The sequence below is a fragment of the Pithys albifrons genome, chromosome 23 (assembly GCF_047495875.1).
Source record: "Pithys albifrons albifrons isolate INPA30051 chromosome 23, PitAlb_v1, whole genome shotgun sequence".
Lineage (NCBI taxonomy): Eukaryota > Metazoa > Chordata > Aves > Passeriformes > Thamnophilidae > Pithys > Pithys albifrons.
In genome coordinates, this window is record NC_092480.1 from 3,130,028 (window position 1) to 3,148,493 (window position 18,466).

At 48.1% G+C, this 18,466-nt stretch overlaps 1 protein-coding gene across 8 annotated transcripts in view; it reads left to right on the forward strand.

Annotated features, from left to right (window-relative positions):
• Positions 1-17,345, forward strand: part of CADM1 (cell adhesion molecule 1) — a 140,615-nt gene extending 123,270 nt beyond the window's left edge. For 2 of the 8 annotated variants that reach the window (XM_071576098.1, XM_071576099.1), the window contains 5 exons: positions 1,284-1,316; positions 6,475-6,528; positions 8,474-8,554; positions 14,860-14,991; positions 15,184-17,345. In XM_071576098.1, coding sequence (XP_071432199.1) covers positions 1,284-1,316; positions 6,475-6,528; positions 8,474-8,554; positions 14,860-14,991; positions 15,184-15,302 — 419 coding nt within the window. In that variant the 3' untranslated portion in view covers positions 15,303-17,345. The remainder of the gene's footprint in view (positions 1-1,283; positions 1,317-6,474; positions 6,529-8,473; positions 8,555-14,859; positions 14,992-15,183) is intronic. The other 6 variants (XM_071576100.1, XM_071576102.1, XM_071576101.1 and 3 more) reach the window with 3 other exon arrangements.
• The last annotated feature ends 1,121 nt before the right edge of the window (positions 17,346-18,466 follow it).

Genomic DNA, 18,466 nt, shown 5'->3' on the forward strand with positions numbered 1-18,466 from the left:
AATTAAAGCATGTAGACCTTGTATCTGTAAGTATTGTGTATTCTTGTATGATTCTTGTCTTTGCTGCTGCTTCAGAAATTCAGCCCTGAGCTGTCCTCAACTAAATTGCCAAGGAACGAGTCCTCCTTTTTCCACTGCTGCCTCTACCTGTGCAGGGGACCCATCCCTGGGTTCTCTGCCAGCATGTCACTGAGGGGAAACGCCGCTGTGAATTGTCTGTCGTTGCTACAAAACCTAAGCTCCAGGCTGCTGTGCAGGGATACACAGCAGAGCCTTCTCTGTGCTCACCCATGGGGTTTTTACTCACTCAAACATTGCACCAGACCTGGGCAGGGTTGGGCCAAACCTGGGCTGTGCTGGTGGGTCCAGGGATTTCAGAGGAACACATTCTGAGGAGCCAGCCTGCTCCAAACAACAAGTTCCCTCACAGAGTACATACCTCTAGATGGGAAGTAAATGAGCTCCAACAACTACATAAGCCAGTGAATTTGAGTAATATGGTTTAGACCTATTGGTGTAGACGAAATAACTGTCAGAAAAAACCTACAGACTCAGGTCAGTCTCTAAAACTGCCTGTTGCAAACACCTGGAAAAGACAAAGTGTCTTTCCATCGCCAAGGCAGCACCCCTCAAGAAATTCCCTATGGGATATAGTCCATATAGAGTAGAGTCAGCTTCAGACTAATGGCCAAAGAAACTGCAGGATATTGGAATAAACCAGCTACCTGCTGCAGCAGAGGGACTGGTAATGTTTGTCTGCAATGCCAGTTCTAGAACTTTTTTTTGCTGAAAAAATGGTGCATCATGCAGGTGATGGTTTGGAAAGAGGAGAAGAGGTGTGAGTGGACCACTCCCCAGCCACAGGCACTCCAGTGAGGGCAATGTTTGAGTGTGTAACAACAATGTGCTGAGCCTGAGCTCCTCGTCCTGCTCTGGAGCTTCTGTTTTGTCCCCGCCAACTAAAGTGTTGGTGTCGGTGTTCTCCCCTGTCTCCTGTTCCCCTGACTTTGCAACCACCAGTAATTGTTTTGGCAAGGTTCTGGAAAAAGAGAAAAAATTTACTGTTTTCCTCAGGCTCATAGCTTTTGAACTGGAGGCATGTCTTCTAAACAGTGCAACTCACTTCAAATGCTTTTTGCCTTTCATTTTATTATTGCTTGTCACGCAATGTTCTTTGAAAGCTTGCTCATATATTATCTGTTCCATTTTTTCCATTTTCCCTTTTTTTGCATGCTGTTCCTCCTGTTTCTTCCCTTCCTCCAATCCTCTGTTCCCGTGTGTAGACACAACGGCGACGACAGAACCGGCAGTTCACGGTTGGTATCACATTCCTGTTTATCTTATTTCTCAGCACTGCTGAGTGGCAAGACAAGCCTGGGAAGGGGGAGCCAAAAAGGGAACTGGAGTCTTCAAGGGAAAACCATGTTTCAGGTGGACTCATCTCATAAATACAACATGGGTTTTAAGGCTGGAAAGTCTTGTCTGCTCTTGTCATTTATGCTGTGAGCTTTTGCAGCCAGTCATCCTGGTGCCAGGCAAGCCCCAAGCCCCTTGGAAGTGACATCCAGGTCTGAGCAGTGCCGAGTGATTCTCCACCCATAACTGGGAGAATCACTTCACACATGGAAAATAAATCCAGCTTTTGAGCATAGAAATTCGATTTTTTTTTTACCTTTTTGAGCACTTTTCGTACATTTTGAGTTAATTTTTAAGACAGGGCATCCATTGGGTCCTCCGGTGTGGGGCAGCATTGGGGATTCTGGGATGCTCCACAGGAGTGCTCGCCTCCAAGGTCGGCAGTGAAGTTTGCGTTATTACACTGCAGAAGGAGATTGGGAAAACAAATAGCAACACTTCCCTCTCAGCATAGCAGTCTAGCAAAGTAACCCTTCTCGTCTGCTCGAGGCAGTCTAGCTAACAGCTTGACAGCTTCCCGAGCTTCCTCCATTCCCCAGCGAGCCTACGTATGCGCTGCAGGCTGGAAGTTGAGCATCTCGTTTTTTGGCAGGAGCTCACTTTTCAGCTAAAGAACACCAAAACCTCTGACAATTTTTAATTACAGCTAATCCATGTTGGACCTTGCTGCTTTAGTTTCTTTTAACTTTGATAAATTAACTGGGTTTTTACTGACAAAAATCTGTAGCACAGAGCACCCTGTTTTCCTGCCTGCTCCCCTCAAGGTGTCACTTGGGTGAGGGCAGAGGCAGGACTGAGTGAAGCAATGGTTCAGTAGTGATGCCCCATCAAGTGGTGGGGCTTGCCCTTCATGTCCCAAATAACTTACCTACATGTATGCATTTTCCCACTTGGTGTAAAGATTGGAAGCCTTCAGGCATAGTTATGTTTTCTCTACACATGACAACCTTACCTGTATATGTTAAAGGTCAAGAGCCAACACTGATAGGTTTTTGGCTAGATGTTCATCGCTAAACTTGGGAAAGATCAGGCAGCCCCGATGCCAGTGTGACTCCTGACATCCTTTCTAGGCATCTGAGCGTAGAAAGGGATCAGTGTAGCTGTGTATCAGTCTCTGTGGTGAGGACAAAGCAGGTGGGCTCACTGGTGGCATGGAAGGCAGAGCCCTTGCCTGTTTCTTTAAAGCAGTTCCCTGTGGCTTTCGTTCTTTTTCCATGTCCTGGGGAAGCCATAAAAAGCCTGGTTTTAGCTTGAGGACAACCTCTGAACATCTCCTCTCTGTCAGGAGGATCACTGCCAAGGAGGTGGCCAGCTGAAATGACAACTCATCCCAGTCAAATGAGCTGCCACAAACTTTACTGCCTTAAAACCAGCCCATTTCTCCCAAATTCCCCCATGCTTGCCCTTGTGGGGTGCTTTTCCCATGAAGACTCTGGATTTCTTTCCAAGCTTGTGTTGCTGGAGTGTGTATGGAGTATACCAGGTGTTTCTGTATGTTGGCCATTTGTTCTTTCCAATGTCCAATGGGAGTGAGCATGTCTGTGAATGACTAGAAATGCATGGGCATGAATACAGCCAAATGGATTTTCTCCAAAAACAATTTTAAATGAATTGGGGGAAGAAAAACAAAAACAAAAAAACCAAAACCAAAAACCAACCCAAAAAAGAGATTGCTAGCAAAGAAAACAGAATGTAAGGCCAGTGCGGAGCCAGCACAATGTTTCAATCTGGGAAAGGGGGTTTGAGCCATTTAAAGTTTTGGAGTGTATCCTAGAGGACTGGGGGGAAGGAGTCCTGTATGTGTGTGCATGTCCCAGCAGTAGCCAAGGCCCTGCCATTCCCGTTTCCTCCCGGAATGGAGTTGACGGCAGCGATGCATGAGTGACTTAACGCACGAACGTTGTTAACTCTTTTGTTGAAAAATGAGAGCTTAACTGTGAATTTTCTGATGCACTTTCTCCTTTCTCTGCACTGTTCATTGCCAGAGCTCCAATAACAGCATGGTCATGGCCGGCAGGAAGGCTTGTGCTTCCGCTGCACCCCACGAAGCCAGGGTTTCCCAGCTTCAGCCCTTCTCCCTCTGGGTGTGCCCCTGTGGGTCAGGGTGCCAGCGGGGCTGAAATCCCAGGTCCCACTGTTTGAGCTGGAATATGGGCTGAGCTTGGTGGAGCCGGGAGCATCTGCACCTCTCAGTCGGGGGGAGAAAGCACTTTTTCTGCCATGCCCTTTCAATTCTTCTCCCCTGCCCCTCTCCCCACCAAAATAAACATGCCAGTTTTTCATGTCCTGGCTGCTCTGTTGCCCCTTGGGGGGTGGAGAGCTCAAGACATTGTGAGGTACTGCCCTTTGTGAAACCCTGTGGTGAGACGCCCAGCTCACGTTTTGCCCCCTACACAAGCAGGACATCTCTAAGCAGCAATGACCCTGGACACACCAGTCATTTGCCCACTTCTTCCCAAGTTTTGCCCTTGCCCTGTTGTAAGCAGAGAACTTTCAGAGCTCACAATGATCCCCCAGGATGCAGGCACTGCTAACGCAGGGTATGGCACTCGCAGCCCTGTCCATCTGCTCCTCACTGCCCTGGCAAGGCAGGAACCAGGCTCAGCTGCCTCAGCACAGGCAGAATTTTTGCTTATCCTCATGGAAAGGTAGGGTGAAAAACATCTTCTCTGAAGCTGGCAAAGCAGGAAGTCTGGAGTGAAGGTTAAAATAAGGAGAACACCCCAGTTGTGAATGAAGAAAATACCTTGCCCATAATGCAGCAGGTAAATTATTTTAAAGGCTGGAAATTCCTACCTGTAGGCCCATATGAATTTTTGATTGTGGCCTTAACAGGATTCAGTACAAGAACAGGTAACACTACTGTGTTACACTTTTTTTGGGTTTTTTTCATAGTGCTCAGTCCCTGGAAATGAGTTTTACTTGGCTACAGCCAGAGCCTGGCCATGCCACAGTGCCAGCTGCTCACACATCTCACCAGGTGCTGCAGAAAAAGCCTCACAGCTTTCTACACTGCCATTCTCAAGTAGCTCTGCCTATCCAGCTGCCTCGTTCCCTCTTGGAAATGCCCTACTTAAAAGTACAGCTAATAGTAAATATGTTCCTCAATGTATTTTACGGATCCCATCCTTGGGGCAGTTGAATAAAACATCACAGCACTGTCTGCGCCTGCTGCAGGTCTGTGCAGTGCCGTGGAGCGCAGCATGAAACAGAATCCCTAATTGCTTATTTAGAGCCTGAGATGGGAGAGAAATTGGCTTTTCCTTAAAAAAAAACTAGTGTGGGAGCCCACAGAAATATAAATATAGCCAGGGTGCCATGTCCTTGTGGGAGTGCCCAGTCGGGTTGCAGGACGTGCTCACCGTGCTGGCTCTGCCTACCAAGGATTTATCATTTCCAGGGAAATGGAGCTGAGTGAAAAGTTCCCTTTCATTTATCTAACAGGAGTAGTGGCAGACTTTCAATTCATCCCCTCGGAAGTGAAAAGAAGGGGCTTTAGTAGCCGATATGAAAGTTTAATGAGAAAAATCAAGAACTAATTTGCCACTATTTAAATGCTTCACAACAGGTTTTAACACCAGTCAGTGGCATTTGTGTGTCCCAGGTGCAGGGAGAAACTGAACTGTGGAATTGTTGCACATTTTTCTTTTGAAAAGGATTTTCTTTTTTTTTTCTTCATAAAAAATGCAACATTGCCCTTTTTCATTAGTGAGAAAATGTAGTTCCTTTAAAAGGGAAAGGAAGGCTTTACAGAAGCAATTTTGGAGAGAGAAAAGTTGAAGGGCTCCTGTGCCGAGTGCAGCTTTGCATGGCCAACGCTTCTGTGAGTCAACTGTCATATTTATAGATCATTCATAGAAAAAATGCTCCTGAAAATCTGAAAAGGGCTTCCTGAAACCCAAAAGGGACACACAAACAAATTTTCTGCTATTAATCTAAATGGCTTCCTGCTTCAGAAGGTAACTCCAATGTAGCTTCCAGGTGACTTGGTGTATTTGAAAACCAGTCACTGAAAATTAGTTTTATTTTTAAAGAGCAATGTATTTATATGTATTAGTGATCAGCAGTGGAGCCAGTCTGCACATTGACCATACTGCACTCACAGCTTTGCTGCTGAACAGACACTAGCACTGTAAGCTGACAATTCCAGGTTCCCCAGTGCCCAGGGATGGGGGATCTCTTCATGGAAATTTTTTTTATTCACTTATGCATTTGCTTTAGCAGCCAGCAGCAAGAGTGAGTCCTGGAAGTCCCAGCCCACATGGAAACGCTGCCCCACCTCTCATTTCAGTAGGTCTGTGTGGCCTGCAGGCACTGGTTTGCCCCATGACCAGTGCTGAGACATCCTCTCAAGGGGCTGCTCTGCCTGCAGACCCTGGCACTTCCCCAAATTCCCAAACTAAACAGCACTAACACGCTCACAGACAGCACTGGCTGCCTGCAGTGACCATGACCACTTGTCTCCCTGACTGCTTTATGAGCTTTGAGGACAGATGCTTTTCCCATGAACCCATCACATTTGGGCAGATGAAAAAAAAGCCGGTTTTGCCCAATAGTTTGGGCAAGGACACAGCCCACAGTCTGCAGAGGTGCCCCTGCAGCCATGAAGTGCAGCGCTCAATATTCACATTCACTCATCAATAATGGCCGGGCTTGTCACCACGACCAAAACCAATTGGATTGGGTGCAAAATTGGAAGAAAGTTTTGCATTTTTCTGTGTATGGCAGGACCGAGATCGGCCTGGACTAAATTGGGGTATTGCCCCCACGATGGCTGAAATACAGAGTCTGGGGGCTCTGCATGCTGTTATGAGTGAGTGGTTTCAATGCCATGTTCCGTGTGCCAACAGTGTAGAGCGAGGAGCGTTTCTGTCTGTAATAAAGGCCACGATTGCACTTTGTGTCACACGATGGCTCTGCCCGCTCTGGCAGACGGCGGCGAGTGACTGACGCATTCTCTTTTTCCCTGTCCCAAGAAATTCATCCTCAGTTCTTAAGTGTGTTGTTTTTTGTCGCTTGAGAAACGCAGAGAAAAACGAGTTTGTTTTTACTTGTAAGGCTTTACTCAGTTGCCCAATTCGGCCGAGGAGCTGGACTATGGGGATCTCTCAGGTAAGGGCTAGTCCGTAGGTAACCTGCTGCTCTCCTTCGCTAGACACTGGTTCCACTCTGATTTCTGCATCTCGGCCATGTTGCATTGTGCAGTCGCTGTGGCGCAGCCATTCCCCCCACGCTCTCACAGCTTGGATGTGCTCTCCTTTCTGTTGGGGTTTTTCCTTCCTTTTTTATTTGGTTTTGGCACCCATTTCTGTGTGGCACCCTCGGACACGGGGCAGGAGGTGCAGGGCGCCAAGGCCAACCACTGCAGTTCGTCCCAGCTGGGATTTTTTTGAGCACTGATTTGGAGACTGGTGGAGTTGAATCTTTGCTTGTAAAATAGTCAACTCTGCCATATTCTGTGAAACTGCTCTTAAAACAGGTGGCCAGTGCTAACCCTCAGGTGCTCAGAGACTCCTCAGCATATGAGCATCAGATTGGGGGTAAAAAGGAGGTGATTGTTTTATCAGCAAGGCAAAACCAAGTAAATGGTTTGACCCTCTTTTTATCCACACTGGACTGGAACGGGCATAAAAGCATCCTAATGGCTGGTCTTTGCCAATTAGCACTGATACAGATTAAAGCATAACAGCATCTTCAGTGGATGCAGCAGATATTCAGAGTAGGGCCTGAACCAGTGGTATGAACCCAAAATCTCTGTTCTTCATGCTTTCCTCTGGAAATCCACCAGATTTTTTTTGCCCTCATCTGCAGAACATCCCTGCAGACTCACTGTACCTTCCAGGCTCTGAATCTGCATGTGGGCACTCCAACACAGGGTGCAGAATCTCGGCCACGAGGCAGGAGGAGCTCTTTGTCCCTCCAGGAAGAACCCTGCCTAGGGGGGTTGTGGTCCAGTGTTGTTCCCTTCAGGGGTTCCAGAATGGAGGAAGAAATAACCCAAAAAAACCAAACCCGTGAGTCCTTGTTCTGTCAAATAGATGCTTCCCTTTCACTCAGTCAAACTGGGAGCATCTTGTTCTGTCAGCCACTACAGGTGTGCTTTTGTCATGAGTTCAGAAATGGTGGATTCATTCCAGGTGTGTTTTAACACTGAGCAATGCTAACAATTATTATTGCAGGCCCGGTCCAGATCCCATAGGTAAGGCACACCAGGGATCTTGAGAACATCCCTGAGTGGATGAGGAATAATTGTTTTGCTCTGATAAACCTTTTCACTTTTTAAATTGTATTTTTAAGGAGAAAATACACCTTTTGGTGAATGAAAAGAAGAACAGGAAACAATTCCACAAAGGAATTGCCCAAAATCATTGTCTGCTCTGCAACCTGCCCTCCCCAGGAGTGCCAGTCTCTGCAGCCAGTGCTGAGCCTGTGGAGTGGTCACACTGCCCAGAGGGGCTCACACCTTTCCCAGAGCACACAGCTCGGTGTTGTCCTTGTTCTGAATCTGGAATGGAAGCCAAAATTTTCCCCATCTTACCAGAAGGCAGCACAAGCAGAGCTGCTGCCCAACACCCATTCTGGAGCATCTGATTTGGCTACAGATAGAAATTTTCTTTCCTAAGATTTTCAAAATTGTACTTGTTGTTTTCTTGGTTACTCTTGCCTGCCCAAAGGGCAATCGTTCCTGGTCAGGTGTGGCCAGGATCATACCTGTTCAGGTATGGGGGGACAGTAGAGAGAGAGCCCTGGGCTGTTCTCTGCTACAAACTGAGCAGCCTCCATCCCATAGTCCCTGTTCAGAGTCCCAGGAAACTGAAACCAGGTCCCATTTTGGGCCCAGGGTCGACACATTTGGGCTCTCAGATGTGTGGTCCAGGTGAGTGCTGGAGCTGAGCTCTCCATCGGGAACACCACCCTCTGCTCCAGCAGGAGCAGGCGCTGGAAGTCCTGGGGACTGTCCTGTGGGATGCAGGGCATGTGCCCACCCCCACAGGACACTGTGGTGTGCTGGGCATGGGGCTTCTGCGGTGTTTGCTCAGTGTGCTGTTCCTTCCAGGTACTCCTGTCCCGCTAACAGCTTCAACAGAGGCTCTGCCGACCGTGCAATTAAGTAATGCATCCCTTGCCTTCCAGCCAGGTAGCCTGAGTGCAGAGCCGTCCTGCTCTCCCCGGCCGAGCTCTGTGTGTCCCTGCCTCTTGCAATCCTCCTCTTGTTCCTCACATCCCAAGCCCTCAGGGTGTGGAGAGGGCTGGCCTCACACCCCAGTTCCTTATTCCGGCCCAGTGCAGTCCGACAGGCAGGATTCCTGCAGCGCTGGGAATCGTAGAGCAAACCACTGAGCATATGTGTGTGCACACACCTGCACAGGCAGGTACATACAAACATGTGCTCCAAGCACGGCACTCCAGGGACCTGTCCCAGCACTGCCTGCCCTTCTGCAGAGTGCTGGTACTTCCTGTAAAACAGGGAAGAGTCACAACAGCCCCATGTAGCCTCTGCATTGAGCTGGATTACCTGGTCAAAACCTGATTAGCAGCTTTGCAGAGGGGGTCCTAATGGATCCATTGCTGTCAGCTGTGAGCAGAGCTTCCTTTTCCAGCAGAGGAGTCCACAAGAGCAGCTGCACAGCACTGGGCACTGCCAGGGTGAGCACATTTATTCAGACAGAAGGATGTTATTTTTTATGAAGCGATCTTGAAATGAGTCGCTGAAGGGGAGCTTATTGATTGAAGAAGGATGAACTCAAATTTCTCTGGCTTAAATTGGACCAAATTCAATTATGATACGACAGGCAGGTTAAGACTGCTCTTTAGTGGCCCCTCAATAAATTAGAGGAGGGGTTGTCTACTCCACGCCACACTGTGGGAATGAATAACATTATTGCTCATCCTGTCATACACAGGCAGTGATTTCTGTCCTCCCACATCATGGCTAAGTGGTTTATAGTGTTCATGGAGTAACAACAGCCGGTTCTTCCACCAGCACCCCCAACCAAGCCCAACCTCTAGTGCTGCCCCATCATTTTGAAAAGTTCAATGCTGCAAAAGAATTGATCCCAAATGCAGTGGGGAGATGTCAGTGTAATTCTGATGTTTCCTACCTCGAGGGAAAAGAAGTAATTGGCTCACCAGGTTTTCAGAAGTGCCTGAGTGACTTAAGGCCATTAGCACCCACATTGTGGCCTGTGGGAGCTTTAGTCATGTCGGTGTGATAATCGTTCAATAAAGTGAATTATAGCCAGAGTTAGAAGGGATCACTAAGTTAGGAATTCTTCAAAGCCATTGACATTGGTTTCCTTCCCCCTGCCATGATGCAAATGTTACCTGCACATCTGGGAAGCTCAGGAGCTGTCAGTGGGTTCACTGTATATAAGCTTGAGCATGTGAATACACACAAGCCCACACTGTCCAATGTTGGGAGCTTGACATTAATTTTCAGAATTAGTAAATTTTTGCAACAATAAATCCCAATATGGCAAAATTAACGTAAAAACTACATTTTCATAAAAGTCTTCCTCTGTTCTCTGCTTTTACAGCAGAAATGTGCATAGAGGAGGGTCAGGGTGGTCCAGAGATACCCCAGAGTGTTACAGAGCAGTGGGCTACAGGATGACAAGCCTGAGGGAGATGAGGAGAAACAGGAGACTGGAGCACCACACAGCAGAGGCTCCATAAAACCTGGACTTTCCCACACTGCATCAGGTTGGGTTGTGTCTCCCAGTGCTGCTTTTGCTCCACAATTCTGGCATGGAGTGAGGGAGAGTGTAATCAGAGAGGGTGCTGGACCACCCAGGGTGGGATGCTGTTGGAGGCAGCAGTAATGGCAGGACCAGTGCCAGCAGTGGCAGAGAGGCCAGTGCTGGCTCCACCAGCCGCGGGAAGTCACTGGAAGGAGCCACTGCCCCAGGTGCTCAAGGATACTCGTGGGTGCAGAGGGTTCCTGTCACCAAGGTGAGCCCAAACCCGCCACTTCAAGCCTCACAGGACCTACTGCTGAGAGTATGGGGAGCACTGAAGGTAAACACAGGCATATTTGACCCAAATAAGTGTGGGTGTAAGTGAGATTTAAAATACAGGCAGCCAGTCCCAGCTAAGTCTTGCTTTTATTCTTGAGGTGCTGCTGCTGACAGAGTCTAATATCCATAGGTACATCTATATTTAAAACCTCATTAAAATGGAAATGAGTGGAACCTTTTAATTGAGAAGGTGGGAGCAGAAAAGTCTGTCCTCTGCTGAACCTTGGTGAACATGCTGAACCAGACTGTCAGGATGTTGCCATTACCATCACTAGCATTTTTCTTGAGAGCCCACAGCTGGTTTTAGCAATTACATCAGCAGAAATGTTAGAAAACTGGAGATCATCAACAGATACAGTTTTTAAAAAGGGTGTCCCCCAAAGCCCCCATAGCTGACAACCTGCAGGTTTGAATCGCAGATGTTGGTTGTCAGTACTTAGATGGATGATCCCCAGCTCAGCATCTGCTCCATGCTGCTCCTGACCCTTGGAATTAGGTACTCAGTTCAGTGATGGGTAGGAACCAGCCCCAAACCCCTTTCTTCCCTGTCTACATGTTGTTTGCTGAACTGCACTTTTTGTTTAAAGGAAAACTTCAGGGTTCCCATTCCAGCAGTATAATCACTATTTTGTTGATTACATGAGCAGTTGATGAAAATAATCAGCAAAAACTAATTTAGACCTACCTCAGTCTTTTTCTGGGCTCGCCCAGAAGGGGTTCTGCAGTGCTCCTGTGCTGTGCATTGGTCTGCACTGCAGGCACATGCACTCAGTGCTGCATCCCATGGAACCTTGGCATCCCCTGATGTGGGCCACAGCCTTGCCAGTCCTTCAGGGGAGGCAGTGCAGCACTTTAAAAGAAAAATTGACTTTTTCCTGCTTGAATTCAGTTCTGGCAAGTGAGTTGTATGTTACCACTGCAGTTTTCCTTTAAGGTGCTTTGGTGCCAAGCAAAGCATCGACCCAAAAGAAGTTCAGCTGAGGTGCAGTGTAGCTGCAGAGTAGCCCCATGGGGGGCATGTTGGTGACAACATGCTGTGATGTCTGTCCCGTCCTTACCCTTCCCTCCCTCCTTCTGCCTCCACCCACAAAAACCCACAAGCAAACCCAAACCAAAACCACAGTAGGAAAATTCCTGACGATTTGCTGGAGAGGCCAGGATCCAGCTTGCTCCAATATATATTAACATCCTAATGGGAAAGCTCTGCATGTATACATTTACTGCGCCCTGACAAGAGGGAGTTAAATGTCAGAAGGATTTGTAGCATCTGTAATTGAATTGGTGCTGAGAAAAGCAAATCTTGAAGAAGAATAACATATTAGGATTAGCAAATAATGTGGCATTTTGTCAGTTCCTGCCATCTCTGCTGTTCCCTCTTCAGCAATAAAGTTGTGATTTCTGGTTTAATCAGAGATAGGAGGTGGGAATAGCTCGGGTGAATTGGAGGCAGCATTTAAAGCAGATTCCGGTTGTTAAGGTCAAGTCTCTCCTGGGCACAAATTTGAGGAATTATTCCTTCCTCCATAGACCTGACACTTTGTTAATTACCAATGAAATAGGGACAAGACGTGAAGGGGCTGTTCCTGCGCACAGATGGGTTTGCCGGGAGCAGTGTCGGAATTGCTGGTGGTGGAGTTGGGTTTTGCCATGCTCGCAGTGCCGGCAGGCAGAGCTCTTGGTGATGGGTCACACCATTGGAGCATACAAGGTTTGAGGAGATGCTGAAGGTGAGGACAGGAGCTGCTGCAGGAGGAATGGTTTAGGTCTTTTTCCAGCTTGAAGATGTGTTTAGCCGCCTGCGTAAGAGCATGAACTTCGGGCTGGCACCTCACAGGGGTCTTCTTTAACAGAAATAACTGAGAAAAACAGCTCTGAATGTCCCAGCAGACAAGCTCATACTTAACAAACTGCTGAGCAGAACTCCTGGACAGGTTTTAGGCCAAAGTGCCTTCTCAGGGGAACCCTCTTTCCGTACTCTCAGTGTGATGCCAGTCTAAGGGAAGACCTGAGGAATGTGTGAGGCTTTGGCACAGCCCCTATCTCTGCGGCGGTGGGTCGCCAGCACGAGCACACCACGGCTTCGTCTTTCTGGAACTTTAATTTATGGTGATGAAGAAAAAATGCCTCTTGATGCAAAATCCTGCTGGAAGCACATTACAGAGCCATAACTCAGCATGTTTATGCCCCTCAGCTGTTCCAGATGTCAACAAGCCACTCATCCACCCAGGCTGGGATGCTGCTGGCTGTGCCGAGTGCAGCCGAGCGGAACTGGGTGCAAAGTTTCTAAAAAAAATAAGAAAAAAATGGAGTGAAGCGTGCCTGAAGCAGCTGCTCCAGCAGATGAGCCAGTTTTGTTGTTTTGCAGAGAGCAGGTTTGTAGAGGCTGGATTAGCCGAGCTGGAGCAGCAATGAGAAGGCTGTGGCAGAGCGGGAGCTCCCGGGATGCCCAAGGTGGCTGGTTTTGCCCCAGCTGCCATCTTAGGCAGGCAGCAGGGTCTGTGCCTGAGTGAGCAGGTCGGCTTGGCATCCCACAGTGCGTCTGTGGGCACCTTTCCCATCCACATACAGGGATGCTTGAACACTTGCCAGAGCAGCAGACGCTGGGAAGCCGTCACGGCACAGTCTGTTCCCACTGGAGGTGAGACAGAAGGTTCCCCTTTGCCATGCTTTCAGATTCCTTGGCACGGTGTCTCCACGGTGCTGTGGCTTGGGGTTCAGTGATGTGGCAGGGAAAGCTTTTGATTTGCAGGGAAATCCTTTTTGGCTACAGTTTTTGGCTTCTCAGCCAAGCTGCTGAAGGGGCTCCCTGCTCCACAGTGTCCCTTGCCGTGCCCCAGCTCAGCCCAGCGTACCCCTGCCTGTGCCGGAGCTCCTGCTCTCAGAGGTTACTCAAAGGGGCTTTTTTTCTTAAATTGTTTTAATTAAAAGGCACTTTATGGTGCTCTGGGTCCCAAGTTATTTACTTGGGTCCCTCAGTCCTTAATCTTGGAGCAGAATTGGAAATATCGATAGAAAGTGTAAATCCCAGCTGCTGCTCGAAAGCTTTGTATCAGGTCTCGGCTCAAAAGAGCCCCATTACCTTTAGCTGTCACGGATCTGTACGCTTGATCGATAAACTTCAAATATTATTAGAGGTGGAGGCTTCAGAGATTTGCTCTGTTCTTTGGAGGGAGACGGAGATAAATCTTTCTTAAAAATTGACTTGCATTTGCTCTCTCAGTCGTCCTGGCAAAACGCATTTCTCCGAGGTGTCCAGGCAGGCGCAGGCAGGGCAGATTTATGGGCCATGTGCTTCTTGTAGTGAAAGATTTAAATGGTAAATCCTTCACATATGACTTCACAAATCATGTAAAGTTAAAAGATTTTTACCGTTTCTGTTGCTGCTGTGCTTAAATTGTAAGGTATGGCCAGTAAATCATTTTAATGGAGGTGTCACGCTTGACTCACTGAAAAAAAGAGACAATGGTTTAGCTTCTATTCCAAAATGTTAATGTATTAATCAGCGGGAGAATAATTGGTTTTTACTGCATTATAAATCTTGGTTGCCATTAGGATTGCAGCGAGGGTTGATGTAGCTGCGTTCTTAAATTAAAATTGTTTACACTGCTATACATTCATTTTACATGGCCATAGCTCATCTAGGGTTCATTCCAGAGCTCTTCCTCCGCCACATCAGTCATTCCTCTCCCGGGTGACGGCGTCTCGAGGGAGAGGTGCTTCTGAAAGGAAACTAATTGTGTAGTGAGGAGTTAAATAAACGCAGCAAAGCAGTCGGAGGCACCGTTCAGTTACTGTTCGCTGTTGGCCTCAGAGTGGGTGTTACAAACTGGGTCAGGAGCGTTGTGTCCTCGTGGGCTGCATCGAAAGCAAAGGTGGTGGTTAATGGTGGAACCCAGTTGAGCTGGGGCAGGGGATGGTTGTAAACAGAATTTCCATGTTGGGTGGGTTGGATTTTGGGCAAGGAGTGTTTTGGGCAGAAGTTGGAATGTTTTCAACAGGGCACTCGTTAATGACATTTCTCAGAGCTAAAGATTTAACAGTCACGTATTGCACTGCTCGTCCCTGTGCCCCACCCACCAGGGAGGCTGAAATTTGGGGAGCATTGTAGGGCAATTTTTGCCAGAATAGGTCCCCACCGATGACTCCATGTGCCCTCCCTCCCCTTTCCCAGCTGTCTCCCACGTGCGTAGTCGTAGTGCTGCTGCTTTTAGCGGAAAACACCTCACGAGTCGAGCTGCCAGATCAGTTCGGCTCCGGACAAAGTTCCTCTGCCTGAACTCATCTGTCTAGTTAGCTCCGTGCTTCACCCCTGCTCCTCCAGAGAGCCCGAGGGTGGCTCCTCCTATCCTGGGAGCAGCTGCAGCCAGACCCTGCTGAGAGCATCATAGTAAGTCCCCAGTTCTTATTCCTCTTCTGATCTCGACAGATTCCCGCGCAGGTGAGGAAGGGGCGATACGAAGTGTGGACCACGCCGTGGTTGGCGGTGTCGTGGCCGTCGTCGTCTTCGCGATGCTTTGCCTGCTCATCATTTTAGGGCGATATTTTGCCAGACATAAAGGTAAGATAAAGACTGAAACTGGAGGACAAAAGTCCTGGCACGAGTGTCCCCTCACCTGTGGGGCTGTCCTGTCTGAAGTGACAGACCCCCCCAGTTTCTCTCCCAGTGGCATTTTTGTTTCCTTCATCAATCCCTCCCTCAACACTCTGCTGAGACCCCAGAGGAGTCATGCAGCCTCCACTTCCCTTGCAGGTACATACTTCACTCACGAAGCCAAAGGAGCAGATGATGCAGCCGATGCAGACACAGCCATCATCAACGCAGAGGGGGGACAAAACAACTCTGAGGAAAAGAAAGAGTACTTCATCTAGAGCAGCCTTGGTTCCCATGAGGTGTCCAACTGTGGATGGTTACTACTGGCCCTATTTAAACGCTACAGAGACAGTGATCTTGGAAGTTGCAACCAGCTTGTGTCTTTTTTTTTAAGGAAAAAAAAGCAAATGGGTGGAGAGCGGTGAGGCCGGGAGGGTCCGGGATTCGCTGTGTAAAAATATTCCTCGTAAAGTACACTCTGCTGTTCGACACCTCAGTTCGTTTGGGTTTTCTTTTTTTGGCCAAGTCCAGCTTGGATTTAGTTTAGTGAAGTCATTTGCAGAAGATTCTGTGCCTTGTTTAATTTCTGTTCGTTCGGGTCGGGGGGAGGCTGGGAAGAAGAGGGGCTTCTGTGCGTTAGTTCCCTTCGGGTTTCTGTGGCTCTTCGTTTCCCCTTTCCTGTTTCTGGAGTTGCCAGCTGGGACCCTGTGGAGTAGGTGCGTTTCTCTGAAGGTGTTTCCCCTTTTTTCTCTTCACTGGTTTCCGTTCAGAACTCGAGCTCATCGGAGGAGAACCAGCACATTTTAGATGCGTAGTTTGCAGTTCAGTGTGCCCGTGTCCCGTTCCCCTGTCACCGTCAGGGCTCGGATAACACCCCCTGGGCCTCACTTTGTGGCTGTTTCAGGTGCTTTCAATGGTGGTGGCTGGGAAATGGGCTGGAGCTCGGCAGAGGTGCTGCTCAGCCATGGGGATGCAGGATTGGGCTCCTTGCTGGGCAGGCAGAGCCCTCCTGGGCGTGGGGGCATGTCTTCATCCTCTCCTGCTTGGCAGCTGCAGGGGCACCAGGTAAAGCCCCTCTGGTGTGTGAGCCCAGACCTGGAGAGTGGCTGGATGAACAAAACTGCCTTTTTTTCTACCTGCTAAGTAAAACATGGGAATTTGTGAAAAACGAGTGTGCTAATGACCACTAAAGCCATAGGTGCACAGGAGACTCTGGCTCAATCGGAATCGTAGGCAAACCGCAGCGGGAGGATGGTATAAAGTTATATATACTGAGTTTTTTTTGGTGAGTAATCATGGATTTCGAGCGATACTTTTTTTATTGTGTTTACGTGGCAAATGTATCTCTGATTTATTTAAGGGAAGCATTAATCTTAGCGTCAGGTTTGGGGACTTTTTAGGGGTTTTCAGGGCAGGGGGGGAGGCGTTTTTGTGCATTTGTTTTTTAAATTGTTTTTGGTAGAACCATCACAGTGCAGGGTTCCTTTGGGAACGGGGTGGGGGGCCTGACGCAGCGAGCGAGCCCGTTCTCCGGCAGTATTCCGTCTTTCCCCTCTTCACGAGCAGAACCTCACGGAACACCCTTTTTCCGAGCAGATTTTGTCGAGCGCAGCTCTTTTCTGAGCCCTCAGCACCATTGCCAAACCCCATCGCGGTGAGAAGCAGTCAGGGTGGAGTCAGGGGCTCCGTGGCCCGGCGGCGGCGGGACGGGACAGGCATCCTGGCCTTGAGCAGCCCATCTTTGTTTGGAAGTGTACCGTAGTGCAGTGTTACCGATGTAACTTTGACTTACAATGTTGACATGTCTCAGGTTCATGTGTTTGATTGGTGTTTTCCGTCTCAGGTAGATTGCAAAATTTCGGCCCCATGCATTGGAAAAATAAATTAAAAAAAAAAACTACGTAAAAACAGGAGAAAAAACCAGGAAATTATGAATTTTAGTTGTATATCGGTTTATGTATTTTTTCTTCAGTATACAGTGCACTGTTGAAATGTATTGTTGAGTATTACTTTGTACAGCTTTAGATCATTAGGATTTTGAAGCGTGAAGAAAGAACAACCTTGTTTAAAGGAGGATCACAAATGAAGGACGCGGAACTGATGATAAACAACCTTGTTCTTTATTTACCCGGCCTTTTTTATTTTTTCCCCTTAGGCCAGTTCTGTTTTAAGGTGTCCATGGAAGATGTTACAGTGTAAGAAAATACATATCCATCTGTTCCCATTCACATTTTGTATTGGTTCATGTATCCCATTTTTACAAAGGAAAAGAAGTACTATAAAATATCTGTCTTCTTAATAAAAAAAATTAATGTTACAAAACTAAATCTCGTTTTGAACTCTTTATCCCCAGCTGTTACAGAGACCACCATCAGAGGTTGCCCATCGATTTGGGCAGAAGGAGCTGGGGATGGGCAGGTAACACCCAGTGCTGCCTGGGGCAAGAGGAATAAAACCTGATGCACTGAAGCTGCATTAAGCATAGAGCAAATTTCACAAGTTTCTTTTTTATGATTGCTGAATTGTTTTATCTGGGGATTATTTACTTGGACAAAATTGATCTGTCACAGATATTCCAACCTTCTCAAGCTGGGATAGGTTGGTACACAAGCTTTTAGTAGCAAACATGTTTAAATCCCGACATGGAAAGTGAGTGTTCAAATACACAACCTCCTTTGCTCCCATCTCCCATTCAGCTCTGGTGCTGCCAGATTTTCTTGCATCTCCCCTCCAAGCCCTTGGGATTTCTGAACTGTGACACACCATATCTGTTCACCTCAGGACACCAAACTCCAACAAGTGGTGCTGGGAAGGATCCCTTTGCCTCCTCTCAGCCTCGTGCCACAGTCAGCGGCAGCAGCGCTCGCTCCTCCTCAGCCTTTCCCTCCGCAGCAGCCCCCAAAATTGGGCTGCGAGGCAGCTGCGGCGCTGAAATTAGAGCCATCAATCTTTTATGTTTTGCACAAGGGAGGAGGAGAAAGACAATGGCTTTTCGAGGAGATCCTACTGAGGGATGTGCTGCCAGAATGGCTGCACACAACCAGCGCACAGGAGGAGCCGGATGGACCGCGATGTGTGCCGGAGGCAGTGGCTGATGCTGCTCTGGGGACAATGTCCACCTCCTGAGCACTTGGTGCTTCTCGTGATCATGTCAGAAATAACATTTTTCTGGGAGAAATTGTGACACTGGGGGGAAAACTGTAGGGCAAAGCCAAAAAACCAGCTCTTCCCTTTCTTGCCCAAAATGAACAGAGCGGCTTTGATGTTTTCCATGGCTATTGCAATTATTTCAGTGCCGAAGAGGTTTGAGGCTCACAGGCCCCCAGTGCCAGCTCACGATGATTTTCCTTTCCTCGAGCCAGCACTAATTGCATCTCACACTTGGAGTGTCTGTAATTTATCCTCCCAGGGGTCCACGTCTTTCAGGGTTTTCAGGTTGTTT